Here is a 25,158-nt window from a genome sequence, read left to right as displayed (position 1 = left end):
CCCTCTCTCCGCAGTTTCATAGAGAGAAGTCTGGCTCTTCCTGACAGATGGCTGCACCACTGCCTGGTCACCAGGCCCTCCTTTCACCCCGCCCACTAGAAATGTTGTCTTGGGCCTGGTCTGCAGCGATCCTGCCTAAGAAGTTGTGAAGCCCAGGTGGCGAGCGCGGTAGCCCCCTTTTGGAATCAGTGGGCTGCCGGGACCTAGGAATAGGTGGAGAAGCCAACAGGAGAAAATGAGGCTGATCCTGAAGGAACAGTGCCCCGCCATTCCTGGGCCCGTCCCAGGGCAGGTGCCCTCCCTGGAATTGAGCCTGTCTTCCACTCGGCACGGCCCGGAGTCCAGCTCCCTGACCTGATTCCCGGCCAGCCTTTGTGCGCGACTGTGGAGGCCACAGCACCTCCGCCCTTGCTTGCTTCTCAGTATCCACATTCTTAGAGGTGAGGTGGGGCAGGCCTGCCCTCCCTCTCCTTTCTCGCTAAAAGTAGCTGTTCTAGGCCTTTCACCCTCTCTCGGGGCTTCTGCTCACCCTAACCACCTTCTTGCTCTGAGTTGCTAAGAACTGCTCTCCACTCCTGCCCGCTGGTCTTCCTGCAGGCCCGCTCCTGGCCCTGCAGCAGGATCAGCTTCCCGGCTCGGCTCTAGGTCCTCCCAGGCAGGGGCCCCTCCCTCCCCACCAGCACCAGCACTGGAGCCCACGCGGAGACTCCGCTTTGCCTGACATCAGCAATTATGCTGAGGGCCATCAGGCTCTCAGCGAGGCTATTTTTAGCGACCCCGTGTCTGTCACTGAGACATATTTTCCTGCGTGGAAATGTCCCTCCCCCCGCTGGCCCCTGCTGACCGCACCTCTCCCTGCCCCCGCTGCCTGAGACCCGGCCTGGAGGGACATCACCTGCATTTTGTGCAGCTGTGGTCTCTTAATTAAGAGGGCGCTGTTGGGTTATGCTCGGTTCTGGCGTCGTACTTCTTTATTGACTCACGTACTGTTTGGCCGCAAAGTGTCTCTAGGGAAAAGGCACGCGCGCCGGCCGAGGGGGTGGGTGAGGCACAGGCAGAGCGCAGCCCCTGAAGCAGCTCCAGGCAACAGAGCTGGCCGGTCCTCCGTGACCCCCTTCCCTCCCAGGAGCCTGTCCGTGATGAAGTCGGGGGCTTGGGGAAGGCGGAGCGAGCGAGCCCCTAGGATTCCCAGTCATCCTCGTCCTCCTCTCCTGGGGCTGGCTGCAGGGGAGGCAGGGGCGGGATGGAGTCCGACATTCGGGCAAAGGCCCCTCCTGGCCCCTCGCTGGCCCCCGGCCCGGGTCCTTTCCCGGAGATACCTGGGAGGGCAAAGGTGGAAGGTGAGGGGGGCTGGTTTGGGGCACCAGTCCACCCGGGCTCTAGAGACTTGAAACAGTGAGGAAAAAAGGATGTGGACGACCTCAGCCAGGGAGGCAGCCGGCGTCCTGCTTCCTACCTTTGCGCCTCATGGCCAGCTTGTTGAAGAGATCCGACATCAGGTCTCCACCTTGGCTGGTGGCTCTCACTGCAACAGGAAAGCCATGGGGAGAAGATGAAGGGGCCAGGGGTGGACCACATCCAGCCTGCCTAACACCCTGAGGGCTCCATCAGTGTCCTCTGTGCTCTCAACGCACCCGGCCCCTCTGCAGCCACGAGGCCGCCACGGCTCACACCCGGCCCCTCCGCGGCCATGTGTCACCACAGCTCTTGGAGCTCTGGTCAGTGCTCATAAGAACACAGGTAACCTCTGAGTAACAACAGTCACAGCTACCCTGTGAGACAAGGGCACAGACGAGCAGCCTCGCTGGACAGATGAGGAATCTGGCCCAGAGAAATTAGGCAATTTGCTTGGGGTCACAGTGCAAAGCTCAGAAGCAGAGCTGGGACTCAAAACTCAGGACTGGACTCCCAGGGCATTGCTGCTTTAGGCCCAGGTGTGGTATTTATGTCAGCCATGGGGATTCACGGCTGACGTAATCCAGAGTCTCAGAGGCCTAGAGAAGCAGGACTTAGCCAGGTCTCCGTCCCTAAAAACATCCCAGGTCCCTGCCCGTTTCCTGGACAACTGGCAGAGTCTAAGAAGGCTCTTGCAGTTTGAGTGGCCGCGGCTCTGGCCCCCGCGGGCGTAGAGAGCACAGCCCCACCGCAGGCCCCAGGAGCAGGAGGGGCCTCGCGCACGGGCCCGGCCGCACCTTGCTTCTGCTGCTTCTGCTGCTTCTTCTCCAGCTTGCGCTCCTTGACGCTGCGCAGCTTGGCCTTGCCGATGCCCCCGGCCTGGCGGATGGACTCCAGCAGAGTGGCCCGGCCACCGGAGGGGTCAACCACTTCCTTGGGCGCTCCCTGGACTGGGGTGGGAAGGGTGCAAGAGGCTGCTCAGGCAGGGCCTGGCCGTGCGGCCCAGAGGCGGCCCTGGGCAGTGTCTGAGGAAGGGCTCTTCCTCGGCGAGGAGACTCGCGGCCTGGACGCTGCCTGCATCTGCCCAGGCTCGGCCGGTCCCTCTCCAGCCCCACCTGCTTTAGGTGCCACGCTGCACAGGTGGACCCTGGGAATCACCAGTGTGTTGAGTGTCTGAACTTAACACAGGAGCCAACGGGATTTCTGTGCCACTTCTGGGTGCTGGAGATGGACTGGGAGATACAGGAGTAAAACCGAAACCCTACAACTTAAGGGCCACGTGGATACTTTGTTGCTGTAGTTTTCCATGTCTATTAGTTGCCCCCTTTTCACGGCTCCCCCTGTCCAGGCTCCAGAGACATGGTTTGAAACTGCTGTTATGAACCCAGTAGAACAAGATTTTGTAATTAGAACTACTCTGAAAATCTAGCATTTATGACCACTTAACTAAGCTACAGAAAATCCTTCAGGGATCCAGAAATGAGGGGCACCCTCAGAGAAAGCACCCCTCCCTGCCCCGCGTGCCCTATGCCGCTGCTACCTGAAGGAGATGCGCCACCGCTGTCATCCTCCCTGGCTGGCTGTCCCAGCGGGGCCACGGTCTGGGCTGGGGGCGGAGGTGGGAGAGCGCTGACCAGCAGGGCCGGAGCTGGTGGCGGCGGCGGTGGCGGCGGGGGTACTGCCAGCACCCCATCTTCTAGGTGGGAAAAGTGTGAGAAGGTGCCTGCGCAAGAAAGTGGCCAAGCAGGGGTGCTCCCGCCCAAGTCCGTTCCCAACTCTCGGCTCACCAGGCTTGAAAGGCTCAGCCACCTCCGTGTGGAAGGCAGGCAGCTCTGGAATGGTGCCAGGGGCCGACGGGGCAATGCCGGGGCCTAGATCTGCACTGTACATGAGGTCGTCAGCCACGCCCGGCAGGTCGGGCAGGTAGGACGGCACATCGATCTCAGGCACTTGGCCCAGGTCGGGCACGTAGAAGTAGTTCTCTGGGACCTGTGGGACCGGGGGATGTGGCGGGCCTCCGGCAGCCAGCGGCCTCGCCCATCCCCGCCACAGCCGGCCGGGGCGAGGGGCTCAGCAGACCCCTGGCCAAGACCACACGGCAGGACCACGTCCCCTGCCCCACCCAAGCGTCACCCCTCCCCACCTGCTGCCCCAGCTGCCCTCTCTTGCTGATGGACAATGGGGCATCGAACAGCTTCTCCCCCGTCTCCGCGCCCAGCATCACATGGGTCTTCGTTGCGGCGCCAGCCAGGGGGTCCAGGAAGACATACTTTTTGTACCTACAGAGGAGGGGTGGGGGTCAGGAGCTCAGGCGGTCTGACATCTGTTCTAGGCCCGTGGTCTGGGCCACCTTTCCTACCTCATCGGGGCCACCATTAGTTTGTACCACGGCCTCCCGGGCCTTACCAGGCAAAACCAACTGGTCAGGAGCCTCCTGGCTCCCGCGTTGCAGACTTCTGCGGCACCCAAGTCTGGTGCCCCTGGCCCCCCACTAAGCCAGGCCAACCCCCCCGCCCCCCCCTTACAGGTTCTCCGTGGTGTTGAAGAGCAGCAAGGAGCTGACAGAGCTGATGTTGCTGGGGAGACCCCCCAGCCCCTCCTCGGCTTCATCTTCAGGCTCTGGCTTGGTGCTCACACACACGGGGAAGTATTTCAGCTTCTCCTGCGGTGGGGTGACGGGAAATGACCGAGGGATGGTGGGTTTCAGCACCAGGCCAGAGTGACCTCCCCCACTGCAGTCAGAGTCCTCAGGGGACAGAATCCTGGGGTGGGCCTCAGTTCCTCCCCAGGGCCCAGGTCACCCCCGTCAGACCTGCAGGGCCTGCTCGTCCAGGGGACGGTGCTTGCTCTGGACCCTGTGGCGGGCACGTCTCTGCAGGCCAGGGTCCTGGGCCCCCGTGAAGATGGAGCTGTACTCCTGCAGGCGCTCCGGGGCAGGGTACTTGGCACTGGAGAACACCTGTGTACATGGGGAGTCTGAGCACTTCCTCAGGGGGCCTGAGAAGCTCCAGACAGCCTGGGCAGGAGGAAAGCTTGCCGAGTGGCTGAAGCAGGGAGCTGGCAGCCTCAGAGGCATGGGGAGAGGGGAGGAAAGGGGATTTCTGGGACTGCCGACCAGCCAGAGGGACAGGGCCACACACGCTACCTTGATGGCTTTCTTGCTGCCCTTGATCTTCTCAATCTTGGCCTGGGCCAAGGAGACCCTCTCCCCAATGGCCTGCAGCTGGCTCCGGCTGAGCTCTACTCGCTGGGAGATCCTGCCACCGGAAAAAAAAGTCACAGGGGCTGAAGGCTGCTCCCCAAGCCCCTGCAGCCTCCTGTACCCCTTCTGCTTTTAACGGCAAACCTGCGAAGCCAGGGGCTCGGGTAAGGGCTCTTGCCTAAATTTTTGTTTGTGTTTGCGTGTGTTTGTTTTGGCAGTGCTCCAAAACAAGGCATGCGGGATCTTAGTTCCCCGACCAGGGATCGAACCCGCATCCCCTGCAGTGGGAGCGTGGAGTCCTAACCACTGGACCGCCACGGAGGTCCTCGGGTAAGGGCTCTTAAAACACAGCAATACCTGCTGTCAGGCCCGATCTTAGAACTGCCCAGGTGACCTCTTCCAGGACCATCCAACCTGAAGTGTCTAGGAACAGACTGTATTAAGTTCCTTGGAGCTCTGGGTAGGGATGGGCAATCACCTTGGCCCCAAGTTGGCACCTGTACGTGCCACCTGAAGGGACGTGGTTCCTGCCTGCCGGGGTTCTCAGCCTCAGGCCCAGGTGAGCAGAGGCAGAATCGTCATGACTTACGTGGAGGAAACCAGAGCGCAGCAGGGCTGTGTGACAGGCAAGAGGGCCTGAATTCAAGTCCTGGAGCTGTCCACAAGGAACTGCCTGGCACATAAGAGGCAGCTTTTGGTAAATCCAAGTCCCCACCGTGGTTCTCATGGTTGTGGTCGGGCTGCCTAGGGGCTGCCACTGCCCCCTCCCCGGATTACGGCGCCCTGCTACACTCCCTGAACATGCCACACACCGCCTTGTCACGTGGCCTCTGCCGTCTCCTTGGATACCCACACGGCTAGTCCCTCACTTCACTGAGCCCCTCGCTGAGGCCTCCCCGACCACGGAACCTAAAGCTGCACCTGTCACTTTCCAACCCCCAGCCAGTTCTTCCATTACACAGAGCCACCTGTCACCACACATCTCCTGTGCACTCCTAGGCTAAGGGCTTTGTTCCCCGCTGTGTTCCCAGAGCCTGGAACAGCGCCTGGCACCTGCAGGGGTCCCTCTGCAGTTACTGAATGGCTAACACCACGTGCCCCAAAGGTAAACGCACACGAGCCTCGCTTGCGTTACTCAGCAACACGAGGTACCTCTCACTGCACGGGGACTCCGGCTCCCCTGCCAGGGCGGCCTGCGCCTGAGCGCTCCCCTACCTCCAGGGACACCTGCCCGCGGCCACCGTGTTCCACATCCACAGCGGTGGTCACATCTCCACGTTCACCGGGCAGGAGTGAGCACACAGCGAGGCACGAGAGACGAGGCAGAGTTGCAAGCTCAGCTCCCGGGGAACGGCCAGAGGACACAGTGAGTGGATGGCCGAGGAGTGCCGCGGTCCCCGGGGTCAGAGACCACGCGGCCAGGGAACTCTAGGATTCCTTTAACGGGTTGAAGTGAACAGTCAAGACTCTGGCCCAACCTTCTTAAACCACCCTCACCAACTTTAGAATGTTTTAGCCCCCAGAGAACACACCTGATCGGCCAGCTTCACAACCCAGGGGTCTCCACCCCTGATGAAATCTCCTTGGTTACTCCTGGCCCCTCGTGTGCAAGGGCTCGGGGATGCAGGGGCTGGCCTATGAGCAGGGACCCAAACCAGCTTAGTTTTCCTTGACAGGCTGGTCTGAGTGGGGCAGCAAGGCAGACAGAACAAGAGGCACGGTTTCCTTCCGGGAGAGACGCAGAACCAGCACCCTGTCCGAGCCCCAGCTTTCCGGCAGGGAGACCGGTCTCCCTGCTTGCACACAGGCCAGTTCCTGTGGCTCCAGGCTCAGCCCTACGCTGCCCGGGGCTGAAGCAACCTCACAGTTATGTAACCGCTCCACTCAAAGGTGCCACGGAGGGTGGGAGTGACGTCGGAACTGGAGCCAGACACAGCCGGCTCTGTCTGGGTCTTCCATCTGATTTCTCCAAGTTACAAACATCAAGCTTAACAATGGATCCTGGCAAATTTCCGGAATGGGTTATTAAATAGAGGGTCGTAAGCAATTTGAAATGGAAGAGGCAGGTCCCCGGGGCCAGCACTGTTCTAAATTCATAGCATTTCTTTTCTGACAAGGTTATTAGACTGGCGTATCAGGGGAAAATCTTAACACACAGTGCAGGTTGAGTCAGCAAGGATTCTGACGGCTTCTCACAAAATCCCGTGGACAAGATGGAGCTATGCGGGCCGGAGGAAAGCACATTTAGGAAAAATCAGAGCCAAAGAACAACAGCGCCCCAAAGGCACGGCTGAAGAATGGACTGATCTCAGCCTTGCACGAAGGTCTCTGGCAGGGCGCCGCGCACTCATGCGACACTTGATTAGTAAGCTGGGGGCATCAAATGGGGAGGCCCCAAAATGGTCTGCACGATGGAATCCAGACTCACAGGATCTTGAAAGGCCAGGAGGCCAGAAAAGATGAAACTGATAAGGAATGAATGCGAAGCTCAACATTCAGGTTTAAAAGGTCAAGGGTACAAACACAGAGGATGGAGGTCTAGCAGGAGGTTTCGGTTACCTATGAGCTAAAAGCACGTTAAGCAGCTTGGAAGGGAAGTGAGATCTCAGAGCACACAGCTCCTGAGATCTTTCCCACCTTCTTTCAAAAAATAGGGAACGTCCACTCTCGAGGCACTACAGAGAAAACAGAGCTCATCTACGCCAGGCGCCCACCTCGTCCACAGCCGTGTCCCCTTCAAACTGGTTCCACATGTTAAGAGGACTCTGAAGTCCCTTCTAGACCACAGGGTCTGTCTGATTCACAGCTGCATCTCTAGCACCTGGGACAACGCCTGACATGTAACATACTGGCTGAATGCAAAATGACAAGCTAACGAACAACCAGAGGAGGGTGATGAGGAGGGTGATGAGGCAGGTGATGGTGGGAAGCTCACATCACACAAGATAACTGAAGGATGTTCTGGCTGAAGATGAGATGACTTCGAGAATATGAAAATCCCCTTCAGATATCAGAAAGATCACAAGTGCTGTCAGGCGGAAAAGCGATTAGACTTTCTGTCACCCCAGAGAGTGAGCTGCATTACAGCCGGTGGGAGGAGTTACATGGAAACAGACCTCTCAGTTCTGCATAAGGAGAACTTTCCTGTAAACAGCTGCATGGCTTTGCAAAGCAATCAGATTCCAGCTGGATGCCCACCTGTCAGCGATGCTCCAGGGAAGATTCCTGTGTGGGACAGGGGGAATGGAAGATGGGATTTCCAGGGTTCTTTTCTTATCCAAGAGCCTAGGATGGCTAAGTAACGCCTTGCTTGTTGACAAAGTCCCCAGGCAGCCCAATCTCAGGCCAAGGGTGAGAAGGAGGTTTCAATTTGTGTGTCATCTCTACCGACTGGCAGCGACAACAGCCTGGAAGGCAGTGTTAGGATGGCCTGCTGGGCCACATGGGGCCTGGGACCAAGAGTCAGGACTGATTAGCAACACCCACCAGGAGTGAGCGGGGCTGGTGGCAAGAGGGCGACTTGTTTGCCGCTATTTATCTAGAGCCCCTGGCTTGGTGGCTGGCTTCAGGCAGGTCAGCTTCCAGGCTCATCACTGGAGCCACGTCCCTATAGCATGTCACCAGGACACCAGCAGGGAAGGAACTGGCTCAGTCAGTCTGCTGAGAGCCTGGGACAGAGATGCATCAGATAACACATATCTGCTCTCAAGGAGATAAACAACTACAATGTCCCAAAGACCTGGGGACAGCAGCAGTGTGGCCTTCAGCCAGTCACTTAACTGATCTATGTCTCACCTTCTTCAGCTGAAAAACAGGAATTGTAACTTCTACATCGTGGAATTGCTGTAAAGGTCAAAGTGAGAGACTGGATGTCTCATGAGCTGTACAAGCCGACATGTCCCAAGAACTTGGTCAACATTTACCTTTACCACCCACAGACTAGGAGGGGTGAGGGGCTCCAGGCAGTGCTGAGCAGACACGGAGAAAAAAGTTCCAGATGAGGAAAAGCACTCTGCAAGGGAGCACTACAGAGAGTGGAGCACAGAGGGCTCTTCTGGCTGGGGCCTGGGGTGTGAAGTGGTCAAGGTCAATGACACACCTAGGGGGCCAGGACAGTGCCTGGGCTCCGTGTCCCCACCACCTCCAAAGCTGACCCCCATGGCCGTATGGGAGGGTTTCCTAGGAAGCCGCAGGCCCGTGGCCCCTGCAGGGCTGCCACACCCTCCAATCATCACACCAGTCAGCTGCTGTGACAGGGCCACTCCCCTGGCCCTAACTGCTGCTTCTTCTCCCCTTGCCAGCCCTACCCCGTGCACCCCCCAGCCGGTCCCCTGAACAGCTCTTGCTTTCCCCTTTATCTTCTCCACTCACTGGGGTAATTAAGAATGATCTGCTAATTACGCAGGCAGCTGATTGAGGCCTCCTAACCTTGGAAGGCACCAGGTGCGGATCAGCAGGGAGAAGGGGGGGCGGGGGGGAGCGGGGAGATGGGAGGAAGGGCCCAAGGAGAGGAAGCAGGAAGTGAGGAGGAAGAGTGGGGAGGTGAAAAGGGAGGAAGGGGGGAAGAGGGGAGAAAGGAGGAGGAAAGGAAGAGGAGAGGAAGGGAAGGAGCCTTGCAAAGGCCAAGTGGCCGGGCTGGGGCCGCCGGGGAGGGCAAGCCCACACACAGTCCTAGTCTGCCCTGCCCCCACTGCTGCCCCTCTGCCCTCATGGAAGTCATGTGCAGCAGGGGACATCTCTGGGCGGGTACCCTGTGGATGGCTTCTCCCAGGTGATGATGGGCAGGTGAGGGCAGGTCTGCTAGGCAGGAGGACAAGCCAGGGAGGGGCTGCAAGGAGCGGGAGGAAGGAGCCGGCTGGGGACACCGACCTTCCACACGCTCACCTGCCTGGGGGCCCAGGCTCCGGGTGGGGCTGAGGGGCTGGGCCTGCGCCTGAGCTGGGGGGGAGAGGTGGGGAGCAGAGACATAAAGCATTTCTTCTCCACCCGCCGCCTCTCCTTTGCGAGAGGAGCACGTTCAAGGGGAGAGGTTCCAAGCTGGGGTCACATCTCTCAGCAAAAGCAAAGGAGAGGAGCACGTTCAAGGGGAGAGGTTCCAAGCTGGGGTCACATCTCTCAGCAAAAGCCCGCGAGAACGGAGGAGCCCCTGCTGCAGAATGGGGGGCGGGGCTTGGCACTCCCCACTCCCTGTCGTCCCCGACCCCTCCCTCCCCTTCATCCTGTTCCCAATCTGTCATCTGGTCCTGTCGTTATTCCATTTGCAGTGTCTCCTATCCGCCTCCCTACCTGCAGCCCCCCCCACCCCCCGGCACCCCGACCGCAGCCTCTCCCTGCCCACAGCGCAGCTCCCCTGGGACGGCTGCCTGATGAACCTTCCCCAAATGCTTCTGTCCCATCACTCCTGGCTCAAGAACCTATCCGGGCTCCCAAAACCCTGGGCTCAAGCTCAAAGCCCCATCCAGCTGGGCGAAGCCCCACGGCCCTGACTCACATGTCCCAGCTCTCCCCTCAGCCACATCCTCTTGCCCGCTCCTTCCACCAGGGACCGTCCCCAGCGTCGTAGGGACGTAAAGCAGCGGGAGGAGGGCTCCCAAGGGCATAGACACACGGAGGGCTGACTTTCAGCCCCGTCCTGAGCGAAGGAGTGGACCTTTGAGACAGGCGGCACTCAGGTACTCAGGGCCCCGCGGCCTGGGGCGCACCGCCGTCCAGTCAGGCCTCAAGGCTTTGGCACTCATTTCCGGGCCCCAGCGGAGGGCCCTCAGGCGGCGTTCCCCACCCGGCCTCGCCAGAACCCGTTCGCGTGGCCCCATTCGCACCCCTCCTTCAGGAGGCCTTCCCTGACCTGGGGGAGCAGGCGCTGGTTTTCCTCTCTAGCATCTGCTCCCTCCTCGTTCCGTAACAGCCTGCTTCCTATGGGGGCGCCATCGCTCCCACAGGCTCGGTCCTGCACTTTGGGTGGCGCTAAACCCAGGGCCTGGGGGTAAGGCATGTGACCGAGGTCTGAGCCAGCTGCTGTGTCACCCTCCCCACCAGCGCGGCCCCAGCCACTGGCTCTGGGATGGCCATGAGAACCAGGCCAGGCCAGTGGGAGGGCGGGACTTCCGAAGGAACTGCTGCAGAGGAAGACATTCTTTCCTGCTGGACCTGAGCCTGAGTATGAACCCTGGGCCCACTGGTTACCTTGCAAGAGCGAGGCCTGTCTGGGAATGGGGCCAACCCAGAAGTAGCGAGCAGGGATGGGATGAGAGCAAAACCAGGCCCTGATGACAGCATTTAGCCCTGCAGCTCCAAAGCCTGCTCTATGCACGGGTTACTTCTGCTTATTGGTTTGGGGAGTCTGACTGATGAATGTGCTGCCAGTTCTTGTCTCTCTCTCCTCTAGGCCCCTAGGAGCTCACACAGTTCATGCTACGCGGCTCAGAATCAGCTCAGATGGCTGTTTTCCCATCCTAGACGACGACGTCCCTGAGGACGGGAACCCCATGCCACACACCATTAGTATCCCTCTGACCTGAATGCTGGGCACGTGGTGGGGGGTCAATGGGGGGACCTGGAACCCAGCGGTGAGGGAAGCATGGATGCAGGTGCCAGGCTCCTGGGAGCATCCTACCATCCCTAGGCCATGCCGAGCCTATGTTCAACCAACTCGCCACTCCCTCCCCATGAGATGGCCTTCCTGCCCTCTGCTCACCCCATCCAGGGGCAGAGGAACGTGAAAATGTCCACTGGTGCCAAACACCAGGAAGGGAAAGGAAAGTATGCTGAAAATCCAATGCCCCCTTGCAGAAAGGCAAGCGCGCAGTCACAGTCTTGGTGAGGAAACACGAGTATTTCTGAGGGATCGTTTCTAGCATCCGTTCCAATCACGAGGTATGGGGTGGCCATCATCTGGGACCAATGGCTCTTAAAGGCCTGTGTCCTCTGGCTTACGTGTTCCTTGGGCATATTTAGCACAAAAATTAGCACAGAAGGGGCACCTAACACTTCCTATAACTACTGATAGCAGGTTAACGGAGGGCCAGAATAGGCAGCAAATGAGCAGAGATGATGTCACCAGATAAGAGGAAGGAACATGTCCTGAATGCTTACTATATGCCGGCACTTCAAGTCCTTCCTCCTCAACTCATTTCATCTTAACAATCCTCCGAGGAAGGTACCATTATTACTGCCAGGTTATAGACGGGAACACTGAGACTTAGCGAGGTTAAGTAACTTGCCCGAGGTTACAGAGCAAGCAAATGGGGAGGCCAGACTGGAGCCCAGGAAGTCTGCTCCAGAGTCAACCCCCTTAACTACTTCGGGGCACCGCCCTCGGGTACATTTACATCCGGGATAGGCGTGAGGCAGGCAGGTGCATTAGTGGGCAGCCCAGAGGCAAAAGAGTCAGGTGGATCTAATGTTTGGACTGTGTCCAGCTACAGACAATGACTCCATTGTCTGCCCCCATTGGGGAAGGCTTCTGGGAAGAGGTGGAATTCCAGTTGGTGGGGGAGGAGACTGCATGCTGCAGCGTCACGGTTCCTGGTCTGGGGTACAAGCAGGGGACGGTGTAGGAGACCTGACCAGCAGAGGGACCTGAGTCAGGCAGTCAAATACTCCAGCCTTCAGGGGGCACGGTGTGGGCACCCAGGAAGGAGAAGCTCTATGCCCCTCTCAGCTTGCTCATGGCCAGAGAAAGATAGGACCCGTACAGGACAAAGGGTTGAATGAGTGAATACACTCAGGTCCGTGGTGGCACACAGTTAACGTGATGCAAATATTAGTTGTTACAAAAATATTAAAAATAGGTTTTGCCACAATTTTAATTAACTAACATGCAATTAATCAATTAGAGTCTGTCTCTGCTGCTGGAGTATATCCTCTGGCTGGGCAGAGATGCTGCCTTAGTCGTTGCTGTAACTAAAGAGAGCAGCGCAGAGCCCTGCACACAAGAAGTGCTGGGCGAATATTCGCTGACTGCGGGAATAAGCGAAGGAACAGGGCCCCCCAGTGGGGGGAAGAGCGTGAGCTGGGAGAGCTGTACCACCACTGGGTGGATGCACAAGGAACCCAGGGGCTAAGAGGGACAGGAGGTAGTGAGCTCTTATGATAAAATTCGAAGCTGGGCACCCAGCTTGGCCCCTTGGGCACAAGAAAGCCAGCTGGGTCCCCCTCAGGACCAAGAATCACCAAAAGGGGTGCTCTGAGAGGGTGCATTCTGGGATTGGAGAGATGACTGCCCAGGGCGGGGAGCAGCCCCCAATCAGGTGAGGGTGGCAGCAGCACCCACCTGCTGAAGATGTCTCCGGAGACCTTCTGTAGGTGCTGCAGGGCATCCGCCACCTGCTGGATGGCCTCCTCTCGCCGCAGGTCTGGCTGTATGAGGGGCACCGCGTAGGTCTGATCGGCCAACGGACTCTGGGTCCCCGTGGGGGTCATGGTGCCTGGGGGTGGGAACTGAGCATCAGGACTACCCGCACACCCACCTGCCACGGGGCGAGGTGACGGGTGCACAGCCCCCCGCCCAGCAGTCTGCACAGAGTGGCGCGGGGGGACACAGCACTGGGTGGGAGGCTGGGCGCTCACAGGAGCTGGTGTTCTGCTGAAGCTTGTTGGGTGAACGAGGGAGGGAAGTTGCTAAGGGCCAGAGACTGACATGAAGCATTCAGAGGAGGTGCAACGCTGACTGGCTGCCGGGAGGCACTTGGAACCCAGCTAGGCACCCCTTCCCCACCTCATCTCACTTCAACCTCCAAAGCCTGGATGAACAAGAAAGAAACCCTGGCTGCAGAGTGAAAAAGAGGGAAGGGTTTGGGGGGGAAGTTGCCTGTGTCAACTCCCAAACGGAACCCAGGTCTGGGAAGCACAGACAACGTGGACTCGAGCGTCCTGCTCCCAAGACAGGACAGGCAGTGGCTGCAGACTCCAGGGCTAAGGATGTCCGGGCTCTGCTCTCCCAGGCCAGAGCTAAGGGGGGCCAGGAGGAAGGCGGGGCACATGAGGGCAGGGGACAGGGGGGCAGTCAGCCTATTTATACTGGGTTTAATTAACTCTGCTCCCTGCTGCCACCAAAGCAGCAATCACACTGCAGATGGCACTGATTTGATTGGCGAGAGGTACCGGGCAGAATATCAAGGCACCAAGCCCCTATAAACAGGCCTAGTCGCAGCCCCTCGGCAGAAGAGTGAGGAAGACACTAAGCAGGCCTGGCACTGTGCCCCAGACCTGCTCTTCTAGGCACCACGCTGGGGTCCCTGGTTGCAACAGAGGTGTGGGTGGGGCTGGGTAAGTGTGGCATGGAGGGTTTAGGAGGCTTCATTTGAGTTTCAAGTGCTGTGTGACCTGGGGTAAATTGTTTGCCTTCTCTGAATCTGTTTCTTTCCATTTCTCATCCTACAGACTGAGAATGGCACTGCCCTTCTCAGTGGGCAGTGGTTATTCTCAATGTTTCACGCCGATCTCCTCAGCAAGCTGGAGCTTATCCTCTGTTGGCCTCCCCTGCCCTTCCTTCCACCCAACTTGTTCTCGCCTACCCTTCCTAGGCCAGCACTTCTCCTGGTCCGAGATGACCATTCTGCTCTCCAAGTTTTTCTCCAGCAGTGAGCTCCTCAGCTTCCTAGACCTGAACCTGCAGAGAATCCTCATCAGGGCCCAGGAGTAACTCACCTCCCCGCTTCTCTCCCCGCCCATCAAATGACCAAAGCGGAGCCAGCTGATCCCAAACCACCTGAGGAACCTGACCCTCTGGGAACTCGCTGCCTTTCAAAAACCCCACCCCCATCCCTCTTTGCATTTACACTGATGCAAATCTGCCTGGAGTCCTAACTTAGCTCTGCACCTCAGGTTTCCCATCTGTAAGACAGAGAGGGAGTAAAAGGCAGAAAGAAGGAACTTTCTGGGCTCATCTTGTGACGTATTCCTCATGGTCAGGCACCACACCCTGCGTGTGTGTCCATGCACGACGGGGTACAACAGGCACAAAGCTCCTAAGCGAGGAAGGAGCAGGTCTGTTCAGGGATTAAGAAACGCTACAGCTTCGTTTAGCACTTTACTCATTCTGTCTGCTGACAGGTGCTCATCGACTGTCAGGTGCTGGCCATGATCACAACAAAGATGAAGAGGAGGCTATACTAGCTGTGAAGACAGCCTGGAAAGCAATTAAACAGCAGGTGATAAGTGCTCTAATCCAGCCATGAATCCAGTGCTAGGGGACACTGAGGAAGGAGTGAGTGACAAACCCCTTCTGGGGTCAGGGGAGTCAGGAATAGCTCTTAGCAGAAGCTGTACCTCCCTGCCAGACCCAGGGAGACAGGGCAGGGCGAGCACCCCAGGCAGAAGGGACAATTGAACAAAGGTGTGTAGGGGAAGGGCAAGTGGTTTGGGCAATGAGGAGGAAACCATCCTTGGCTAAGTAGCAAAAAAAAAAGAGGCCAGACTGTGAAAAACACTGAATACCACGGCAAGGAGTGTGGCCTCGAGCCTGCAGGCCCGGAATGAAAACCTCAGACCTGTCGTCCAATACAGGAGCCACTAGCTACATGCACTATTGAGCACTTGAAATGCAGTCTACGTGTAAACTATACACCAAATTTCAAACTTCCTAGTAAAAAAGGAATGTAAAGTATCTCATTAAAATTTTAAATATTGATTACATGTTGAAATGACCGTATTTTAAATACAGCGGGCTAAATAAAACACATCACTAAGTTAATTTCGCCGTTTCCTTTTAAAGTCACATATGTGGCTCGCATAATATTTCTATGGGACGGCGCTACCTTAGAGAATCTGGTAAAAACTGTGGATTCCCCCAGAAAAGTGAACATAGAGCAAACCCGCTCTCACAATGCTGTTGATAAATTTCGAAGTGCTCGGGATCCCTCCCGCGACCCACGCCCGACACCCAGCTCGGAGGCAGGCAACGGGGACCCAAGCAGGGTTAAAGCGGTGTGGGGTCATCCAGGGGCCGGGAGGGGTGGCCGCAAACGGAGGGTCTGAGCATCCACTGCAGCTCGTTCCGAGAGCCGGGCCCTCCCAGCGAACCGACAAGGGCGGGGGGCGCCGACCCTCCTACTGAGGCCCAGGCCGGCCCCGCGGGTCCGCCAGCCAGCCGGCGGCCGAGGCGGAAGTCACCGGGCCCGGGCCTCCCGCCTCGGCTCCCGGCCCGGCGGCGTCCCCCGGAGCCGCTCCCGCCTCCTTCCGTCCCCTCCGCGACCGGCCCCACCCCCGCCCCGCGCGTCCCGGCCAGGCCCGCGCCCTCACCTGCGTGACGCCTGCCGCTTCCGCTCCGCCGGCCGGGCCCCGCCGCCGCCCGCTCCGCCTCCCCGGCGCTCCCGGCCCCGAGCTCTGGCCCCGCCTCCAGCCGCCAGTTCCGCTCGCTCGGCGCCGCGGCTCAGGGGCCCTAGCCGCCCGCGCCTCGATCCCTCAGGCCTCAGCTCGCCCCCAGCCCCTCAGCGGCTCCTCGCCCCGCCACCGGGCACGACCCCGGCGCCCTCTGCCCCTTCTCCCCGCGCAGCCCCGCCCCTCCTCGCGCAGCCCCTCCCCTCCCTCCGCGCCCCCTCCACCCACAGGCTCGGAGGCGTACTTGACTGACTGCCCCTTCTCTTTCAGCCCGGATTTTCTGGGATTGGGATCTAAGGGCCGAGCTCCCCGCAGAGTCCGCCCGGTGCCCGCCCCGCCTTAAAAAGTAAAAATAAATGCCGGACACAGAAGGACAAAAGCTGTACGAGTCCACGCTGTGCGAGGTGTTCAGAGCCGTCAGATCCAAACAGCCAGAACGGCGGTTACGAAGGGGGCGTTATTGTTTAGAGGGTACAGAGCTCGTGACGGTTTTCTCCTGGACCACACTTTAGTCGGGCTCCTTTGAATCCTCTTCCAACTAGGCCTCCACTTGCGTCGCCCCGTTTTAGCGAGAATCCTGTTACTCGTTTTAGCCAGAACCTCCCCCCACCCCACCCCGCCCTCTTATCTGACCAAATGCCTCCCTCCCCCGTCCCCAGGTGACGTCCCATCCCTCACCTGCCTGCCTGCAGCAAGAATCCTAGCCAAGAGTTACCCAACCCTCTTAGTAATTTTCCATCCCCCCCAATCCGGCTCCTTGGCTAAAAGTCCCCACTTGTCCACGCTGTATTTGGAATTGACCCCTGTTCTGTACTGACCTCTCTTTTCCCCTGTTGCAAAGTCCTGAATAAAATCTGCTTTCACCCCTTTAATGAGCGTGCGGCTCTGGTTTGCTTTGACCTGTCAGTTTGCGATGATGACAGAGTTCTGGAGATTGGTAGCAGTGATGGTCGCACCACGATGTGAATGTGCGTAATGCCACTGAACTGAACATTTAGAAGTGGTCAAAATGGTAAATTTTATGTTACGTTTTTGTTACGCCAAGAAAAGAAAAACTCAATGGTTTTTAAAGACTTTTAAAAAGTTAAATATATAAAGCAAGAGTCTGTCCAGAGACCCTGTGATAGTCCTTCGTGGGGCCCACTGGCCTGCCTCAAAATTCTTGGCCCCTCTCTTTTAGGGTTGCCGGATAAAAATACAGGACACCAAGGTCATTTGAATTTCAGATGAAAAAAAACAAATTGTTTTCTATTTTTTTTTAGTATAATGTCCCAAACGAAGTATGGGACACATTTACACTAAAAAAATCATTCCTCGTTTATTTGAAATTCAGAATTAAGTGTTTATATTTTTATTTGCTAAGTCTGGCAACCCTACTCTCTTCCTAATACTCTCCGAATTTTGTCCTCTTTCCCTGCCCTGCCTCTCGCGTCCATCCCTGGGAGACAGTTAGGTTGAATTGTCTCTTTTGATGAGAACACCCCAATGACTTGCAGGCCGTAGCACATGGTTCCCACCAATGATGGGTAAGAGATGGGTTTGCACATGTATTATAGACTGAATGTGTCCCCCCACCCCAAATTAATACGTTAACACCCTAACCCCCAGTGTGACGGTATTTGGGCCAGGGCCTTTGGGAGGTAATTAGGGTTAGGTGAAGTCATGAGGGTGGGGTACCCACGATGGGATGACAGCCCTTATGAGAAGGGGTACTCTCTTTCCACTACTAAGGACACAGGGAAAAGGCAGCCATCACAAGCCAGGAAGAGAGCTCTCTCCAGGAACCAAATCAGCCGGCACCTTAATCTTGGACTTTCCAGCCTCCAGCACCGTGAAAAATAAATTTATGCTGTTTAAGCCACTCTACGGTATTTTGTTTCTCACTAATACAACCTGCAAGCTCATTTCCCCCTCACTCCACCTGAGCAATGACTAAGCAGCTTAAGGTATCTGGACAGAAAGCTCGCAGGCTTGGGGCTCCGCCCCTCGTCCTCTGTGCGACCTTGGGCAAGTCATCCGATGGGGCCTCAGCTGCCCCATTTTATAAACTGCAGTTAAGAGTGCTTGCCCTGCCTCCTTTAGAGAGCTGCAGATAAAGGGCATCTAAGTGCTCTGTGATCTGTAAAGTGTACTCGAACACAAAAGGCTCCAGGATGTCTGTCTGTACATAGACACGTGCCCACATACCCCACATCACACATCCAACCTGGCTGTGTTTTCTCACAAAAGTGCGGCAAGACAGCACCCCCAGTCCAGAGCAGCCAGTTCACCCTCCAGACCGTTCACCCACACTTCATCAAAGATCTCTACCAAATCTACTGGTGACAGGCTCATCCCAGACTTAATTTTAAAGATTTCCTGGGACCTCCCTGGTGGTGCAGTGGATAAGACTCTGCACTCCCAATGCAGGGGACCCGGGTTCCATCCCTGTGGTCAGGGAACTAGATTCCACATGCATGCCGCAACTAAGAGTTCTCATGTCACAACTAAGGAGCCCGCCTGCTGCAACTAAGGAGCTGGTGAGCCGCAACTAAGGAGCCCTGGAGCCGCAACTAAGGAGCCCACCTGCTGCAACTAAGACCCAGTGCAACCTAATTAATTAATTTTAAAAAATAATAATAAAATAAAGATTTCCTAGGAGCTGGACTGCAAAGACATTTAACCTCAGCCACTCGAGCTACAGTGGGAACCTTTGACCTCAGTCTGGATAAAGAAAAGCTAAGTGTCATCTTAACATGTGGACACTGGGGCCCCACCTGCCTCTGCTAGCCCAGCATGTGATGCTATTCATATGAAACATCCAGAAAAGGAAAATCCACAGAGAATGCAGATTGGTGGTTTCCAAGAGCTGAGGGAAAGGGATAATGCGAAATGGCTGCTTAACGGGCATAAGGTTTAATTTTTTAATTTTTGGCCACACTGCACAGCATGTGGGGATCTTAGTTCCCTGATCAGTGATCGAACCCGCGCCCCATGCAGTGGAAGCACGAGGTCTTAACCACCGGACCGCCAGGGAAGTCCCGGGTATAAGGTTTTATTTTGGGGGTGATGAAAGGTTTTGGAGCTACACAGAAAGAGCGGCTGCACGACATTGTGAATGCACCAAATGCCACTGAATTGTTCACTTTAAAACAGTTTTACGTGGCTTTGACCTCACTGTACAAAACAAAACAGAAGGACGATGCTGGGGCATAAGAAGCGCTAAGTACTAGTTGTGAGTATCCTGCATTCCCCGACCTCACCCACGTGAGGGCTGAGCCTGCGTCTTGTACTTCTGTACTCTCCTTGGTGTGGAGCTTGCACTAGAAGGGGCAGGGAGGCCACTGGCCGAGGGCCTCTTCTGTGTGTCCCCTAGGGATTCCTTTTTTTTCCTTCAGAGGAGGATGAGGAAGCCACAACATTGTCCCTTGTCACTGTTCTCTCAGCACGTTTATTGAGTGCTTGCTCTGTGTCTTCAGACAAGTCAGAGAAACAGCCCCTTGAGTGGATGATGGCCAGCGTGTGATGGAGTTTTGAGAGCAGCAGAGTGGGAGCACAGGCGCTGGGAAGCAGGGGCAGGGGCCCGCACGTTCACTTAGGAGTGCGTTCAAGTGTGCCAAACAGGAACTTCACCGCAGGGCTCTAAGCCTTAGGAGTTTCATTTTCCATATATGGACCACACCGTCTTTATCCAGTCCTCTGTTGATGGACGCTTAGGTGGCTTCCATGTCCTGGCTCTTGTAAATAGTGCTGCAAGGAACATTGGGGTGCATGTATCTTTTTGAATTATGTCTTTCTCTGTGTATATGGAATATTACTCAGCCATAAAAAGGAATGAAATTGTGCCATTTGCAGAGCCGTGGATGGACTTAGAGACTGTCATACAGAGTGAAGTAAGTCAGAAAGAGAAAAACAAATATCATATAATATTGCTCATATGTGGAATCTAGAAAAATGGTACAGATGAACTTATTTGCAAAGCAGAAATAGAGACACAGATGTAGAGAACAAACTTATGGATACCAAGGGGGAAGCGGGGGTAGGACGAATTGGGAGATTGGGATTGACATATATACACTACTATGTATAAAATAAATAACTAATGAGGACCTACTGTATAGCACAGAGAACTCTACTCAGTGCTCTGTGGTGACCTAAATGGGAAGGAAATCCAGAAAAGAGGGGATATATGTATACGTATAACTGATTCACTTTGCTGTACAGCAGAAACTAACACAACATTGTAAAGCAACTATACTCCAATAAAAAGTAATTTTAAAAATTAAAAAAAAAAAGAAGTTTCATTTTCCACGTTACAGGAGAACTGGAGGTAAGCAGAACGGGGCTGATCCGTGGTGCCTTTAGGAACCTAGACTCTTCTTTCTACTGTGCCTTAGCTCGTGGCTTTCATCCTCATGCTTGTAATATGTGTGCTCCATTCTGTACACTACATCTGACTTCCAGGTGGGAAGAAAGGAAGGACAAAGCAAAATGGTAAAATGCAGATGTGGGCCCAATCTACTTCTTTTTTTTTTTTTTTTTTTGCGGTACGCGGGCCTCTCACTGTTGTGGCCTCTCACTGTTACAGCCTCTCCCGTTGCGGAGCACAGGCTCCAGACGCGCAGGCTCAGCAGCCATGGCCCATGGGCCCACGGGCCCAGCCGCTCCGTGGCATGTGGGATCTTCCCGGACCGGGGCACGAACCCGTGTCCCCTGCATCGGCAGGTGGACTCTCAACCACTGCGCCACCAGGGAAGCCCCCAATCTACTTCTTTTTAGGAAAGATTCCCTAACAATCTCCATCCAGCAACTTCTTCTTACATCTTATTGGCCAGGACTGGACCACGTGACTGCAGCCAGCTACAGAGGAGTCTTGGGACGTGAGTATTTGTAACTGGGGATACTACTTCCCTGAACAAAATAGGGATTCTATTAGGAAGGAGAGGATAGAAGGAGGGTAGTCAACTGTGCAGTGTCTGCTGGAGACACCCAACCTGTTTTCAAGTTGAAGGATTTCTGAAGGATGCAATGCCAGAGATGAAGCTTAAATGATGAGCAGGAGTTACCCCAGGGAAGGAGGGTGGGGTTACAGGCATTCCATGAACACAAGACAGCAGGAATCTATTCATTAAGGTAAGGCTAGCTGCTGCAACAAACTGAAGACAGTTCCATCACTTCTCACTAATGGAACACCCAAGTCCATGGATGGCTTTCCTTCACGCTTTAACTCAGGCACCTGAGTTCTTTCCACCTATGGCTCTGCCGCCTTCACCATGGGGCTTCTGGGGTTGGGAAGGGAAAGAACATGAAGAGCACGTGGGAGTTTTGATGCAACAGGCCTGGCAGCAGCATGGATTACTCTTGTGCCTCTTCCACGGGCAAGACCTTGTTCAAATGGCCACATCTAAGTGCAGGGGAGGCTGGGAAATACAGTCTATGTCTAGATGAGCCAGTTTCTGCTACAGTGATCAGGAGGTGAGAAAACGTGCAGTTGGTGTGGAGTGGGACGTGACACAAGACCATGAGCAGTTTGGTGTCGCTGAAGTTCAAGGCAGAGGGGAGGGGGGGATGAGATTAGAGAAGTAGTAGGAACCAGACCACAATACCGGGTACCGTTTCTGGAGCTCCTGCTCTGTGCCGGGCAAGGCACCTAGCACTTCACATCTATAGTCTCAGTTATGATAGGGTCTCTGACCTGTGGAGAAGAGGTGGGAGATCTCCTGTGTATATTTGCTTTGTATAACAATCCTATTTCCTAACGAGTATATAGAGTTTCACTGTGTGCAAAGCACATGTATGCATACGATATTTATAAGAATTTGGTGAGGAAAATAGTCCCGTCATTCCTATGTACATGGGGGGGAAAATGAGGCTTTGAGAGGTTTAAGAACTTGTCCCAAGTTCAGCCAGGTCCACCTGTTAATAAACACTCTCACTCATTCTATTATATCACCTCCCAAAGAGGGTCTCATGTGTCATAGTAGGGAGTTGGGACTTGAGTCTGAAGTCTAATGGCCGATGGGCTCGGAAGAAGCCATCCCTTTCTGATGCTAAAATTGGACTCCCTCAGATTTGCTCAGACTTACCTGTCGTCGGTGGCATCGGCGGGGGCAGGGAGGGCGCGGGGGGGGGGGCAGGAAGGACTCCGTGAAACCAGGAACTCGTCCTTCCTGGGGCAGCACCTGGCTCTCCCAGCTGAGGAAGTTCTCCGTTTTCAGAGGGAAGGGGGCAGGGAGAGTCCACGCCTCCCTGAGTCCAAAATGACCCACCTGCGGACCTCACGGCTCTCCTGCCACCCCCAATCCCAGCCTCCTGTGCAGCCTCGAAGGACCAGGGCTGGGAACAGAGGGCGGGGCGCAGGCAGGGCCAACAGTAACACAGTACTTTCAGAGGACCACAAACGTATTTTCATTAAAATCAGAAGAAAAGTGAACTTCAGATTGAAGAAGATATTTTAATATATAATATTAATATAGTCATCTGGGTACCAACATAGAAAATATGATTTTTTATGGAGTAAGGTCCCCACGAAGGCAAAAGGACCCACCTAGTCTATGAAAGTTGTCATGAGGTTGGTGTGTGTGTGTGTGTGTGTGTGTGTGTGTGTGTGTGTGTGTGTGTGTGTGTGTGTGTGTTTCAAGGCAGAGACTGAGGGCCTAGGGCTTCGGGCTCTGACTCTCCAGCTCGTAGCCTGGCAGGCTGCCTGCCTCTTCCTGCTAAACTCCACACGCCAGGACGTGCTCTAAGGAACCTGGAACCCACAGCCTGGTGCTCACCACCCTGTGTGGATCTGCATTTCGGGAGCCGCACCCCCTTCCTGGCACGGTGTCCACCGCTCTGAAATCCCACCGTGTGGGAGCTGGACACAGGGCAGCAGGACTAATCCTTGAAATAACTCAGGGAGGATTATCCCAGCCTCTCAGCAGCAGCGAGGCCGGGTTGGTTCCCAGGGAGGGGGAGGCCAGAGCAGGGGGGCTGCCCACAGTGGGAAGACGGGGAAAGGTGAATGCCCAGCAGAGAGGCTTCCAGACTGGACCAGGCAAGAGGGGTTCCGAAGGGGCGGGGCTAAATCTAGGAGGTGGGATTATGCAAATCAATTCCAGCCAGAGATCTGAAGCTTGAAAAAACCCAGACTGGGGGAAAGAATTTAATTTATAAAAAGTTAAAAGTATGAAATATAAAATAATCCCTTAAGGTGCTTATTTCACAACCAAATCATTCCAACACAATGAACCATATGTAAAATGTACCTCCCCCCAGCCCCTCACCTACACCCCGAGGAGCCCCTCTTCTCTCCACCATCCTACCACCCAGGCTTGGGTGCTTTTCCCGTCCTCCTTTCCGTCTCACTGACCCAGCAAATTCTGAAAGTCCCACCTCCTCCAGGGGGTGACTGGAGGACAAGGCCCGGTTTCCTGGGCCCCCAGTCTGTGGGGGGAATATGTCTCCAGATCCTGAATTTGCCTATGCAAATTGGCTTTCTGGTATGCTGATGTCTATACGTGGAGGCTGAATCTTTGTAGGAGGACCAGGTAGGGGAAAGTGTGCCAGGGGAGCAGGGACGCATGAGTCATGGGTGGCTCCCACAGGCTGGGGTGTGGGTAGGAAGGGGAGCCCCTTTTGAATGGAGATGTGCGCACAGAGGGTCTGGGTAAGTCTGGGTGACTGGAGAGAGCCCGAAGTGGGTGCTGGACCTGGGGCCCAGACAGCAGAGGCTTACACTCTGGTAGCCGCCAGTCACAAGTGAGTGTCCGAGCACTGGAAATGCAGCTTTTGTGTGCAACTGAGGAACCGAACTGCTAATGTGCTTAAGTTTCACTAAAAATTAATTTAGAAGTTGTTACTCTCTCCATTTAGTTATTGGAAAACATAAGTATTGGTGAGATAATTTGAGTATGTGAACTTACTTTTCAATGTGAACATTGTGAAATCTGAACACAGGCCACATATTTCCAATAAAAATTTAGCATCCAAATTGAAATGTGGTATAAGTGTAAAACTACGCGGTACACCTCCAGGACTTAGTACGAAAAAAAAATTTTTTTCAAGGATCTCAGTAATTTTGTACATGATTACATGTTGAAATGATAATATTTTAGATACAAGTTAAATAAATATATTATTGAAATTAATTTCACTTTTTTAAAACTTGTTTAAGTTTAAAAAAAGTTTTTTTATTGGAGTATAGTTGATTTACAATATTGTGTTAGTTTCAGGTGTACAGCAAAGTGAATCAATTATACATATACATAGATCCACTCTTTTTTAGATTCTTTTCCCATAGAGGCCAAAAAATATGGAACGCTTCACAAATCTGCATGGCCTCCTTGTGCGGGGGTCACGCTAATCTTCTCTGTATTGTTCCAATTTTAGTATATGGGCTGCCGAAGCAAGCACTTTTTTTTTAATTTAAAAAATATGGTTACTAGAAATTTAAAAATCATGCACGTTGCTCACATTGTATTTCTGCTGGACAACTCTTCTCTAGAGGGAAAGGCTGAGAGAGACCTAACTGGCTTCAGGTGGCAAGGCAGGGTGGAAGGCTCTCTGGGGCAGGGCCAAAGGTAGCTTGATGCCCGGGGTGGAGATTGCGGGTACGAGGGGAGTGGGGGCTGGAAGAGGGCAGAGACAACTCGACCTGGCAATGTTGAGAATGCGTTTCATGGGGCCGGCCGTGTCTGCTGTGTGTATCGTAAGGCTCAGGTGTCTCTGCACCCCTCCGTACCCTCTGTGCCCTTCTCCCCCGTCTTCCTTAGGTGCTGGCAGAGTGGGTCTCACCTCCAGCGGTATAACTATCACTGGACCGGAAGCTTCTCCAGCTCACAGATTGTGTCTTCTTTCTCTTTGTAGTCTCAGTCTCAACATAATGTATAAAGAAACTTAGCAAGTTTTGCTGACAGAGGGACTGGCAGTCCAAATGCTGTTTGCTTTAGTGGGCTGACACGTGTGTGTGGGGACAGGCCCCCCGAGGGGCAGGATGTGAAGGGGAGCAGCTACAGCCTGCTGGGGGAGGGGAGTCCTCATCCCCTCATCCCTGGGGAAGTGCAGGGGGTGTCCCTCGGAAACGGACAGGAGCCTTGTCTGTGTCAGTTCCCGCAGCATTGTCTGTGTCAATCTTGGGTCTAACGAAGATGCAATGCAGCCAAAAATGAAATAAATAAATAATTAAAACAAACCAAAACAAAACCTAAGCAGGGGACACCCAACATTGGCTCAGTGAATTTCAGAACCTCTATGGACCAGCGATTCCTCTGTACCTCTCC

The 25,158-nt window shown here is 55.1% G+C and overlaps 2 protein-coding genes, 1 long non-coding RNA gene and 1 other non-coding gene across 13 annotated transcripts in view; 2 read left to right on the top strand and 2 right to left on the bottom strand.

Moving 5' to 3' along the window:
- DDX11 (DEAD/H-box helicase 11) overlaps positions 1 to 2,679 on the top strand; it is a 93,233-nt gene extending 90,554 nt beyond the window's left edge. For all 6 annotated transcript variants that reach the window (XM_067756111.1, XM_067756115.1, XM_067756114.1 and 3 more), the window contains one exon: positions 15 to 2,679. In XM_067756111.1, coding sequence (XP_067612212.1) covers positions 15 to 44 — 30 coding nt within the window. In that variant the 3' untranslated portion in view covers positions 45 to 2,679. The remainder of the gene's footprint in view (positions 1 to 14) is intronic.
- On the bottom strand, positions 944 to 16,046 carry WASHC1 (WASH complex subunit 1). 5 transcript variants are annotated; one of them, XM_067756116.1, is made up of 12 exons: positions 14,418 to 14,446; positions 14,113 to 14,207; positions 12,870 to 13,023; positions 4,541 to 4,652; positions 4,208 to 4,354; positions 3,921 to 4,057; positions 3,539 to 3,674; positions 3,183 to 3,384; positions 2,936 to 3,091; positions 2,193 to 2,345; positions 1,457 to 1,525; positions 944 to 1,319 (listed from the first exon to the last, which is right to left on the bottom strand). In XM_067756116.1, the coding sequence occupies exons 1-12, from the start codon at positions 14,429 to 14,431 to the stop codon at positions 1,180 to 1,182; spliced, it is 1,515 nt and encodes a 504-aa protein (XP_067612217.1). In that variant the 5' UTR covers positions 14,432 to 14,446; the 3' UTR covers positions 944 to 1,179. The 5 variants fall into 5 exon arrangements, with proteins under 5 accessions (XP_067612217.1, XP_067612218.1, XP_067612219.1 ...); XM_067756117.1 differs by having other exon boundaries at positions 2,936 to 3,088; XM_067756118.1 differs by lacking the exons at positions 14,113 to 14,207; positions 14,418 to 14,446 and adding an exon at positions 15,839 to 16,046.
- LOC137233463 (uncharacterized) lies at positions 10,130 to 15,257 on the top strand. The gene is made up of 3 exons (XR_010947422.1): positions 10,130 to 10,269; positions 10,983 to 11,098; positions 13,979 to 15,257. It is a non-coding gene; the product is annotated as an uncharacterized lncRNA (long non-coding RNA).
- Positions 16,047 to 24,185: 8,139 nt separating the features above from the next.
- On the bottom strand, positions 24,186 to 24,292 carry LOC137203118 (U6 spliceosomal RNA). The gene has a single exon (XR_010932947.1). It is a non-coding gene; the product is annotated as a U6 spliceosomal RNA (small nuclear RNA).
- Between the last annotated feature and the right edge of the window lie 866 nt (positions 24,293 to 25,158).

The sequence above is a fragment of the Pseudorca crassidens genome, chromosome 11 (genome assembly GCF_039906515.1).
Source record: "Pseudorca crassidens isolate mPseCra1 chromosome 11, mPseCra1.hap1, whole genome shotgun sequence".
In the NCBI taxonomy this organism is placed as follows: Eukaryota; Metazoa; Chordata; class Mammalia; order Artiodactyla; family Delphinidae; genus Pseudorca; species Pseudorca crassidens.
Note: the sequence above shows the minus strand (reverse complement) of the source record. Positions and strands in the feature narration are given on the sequence as shown.

Coding starts and splice junctions, on each gene's coding strand:
- WASHC1 (XM_067756116.1), bottom strand. Junction 4,355..4,540: donor GCAGCAAGAAAGCCATCAAG/GTAGCGTGTGTG, acceptor CCATGTACACAG/GTGTTCTCCAGTGCCAAGTA. Junction 3,675..3,920: donor TTCAACACCACGGAGAACCT/GTAAGGGGGGGG, acceptor CCTCCTCTGTAG/GTACAAAAAGTATGTCTTCC.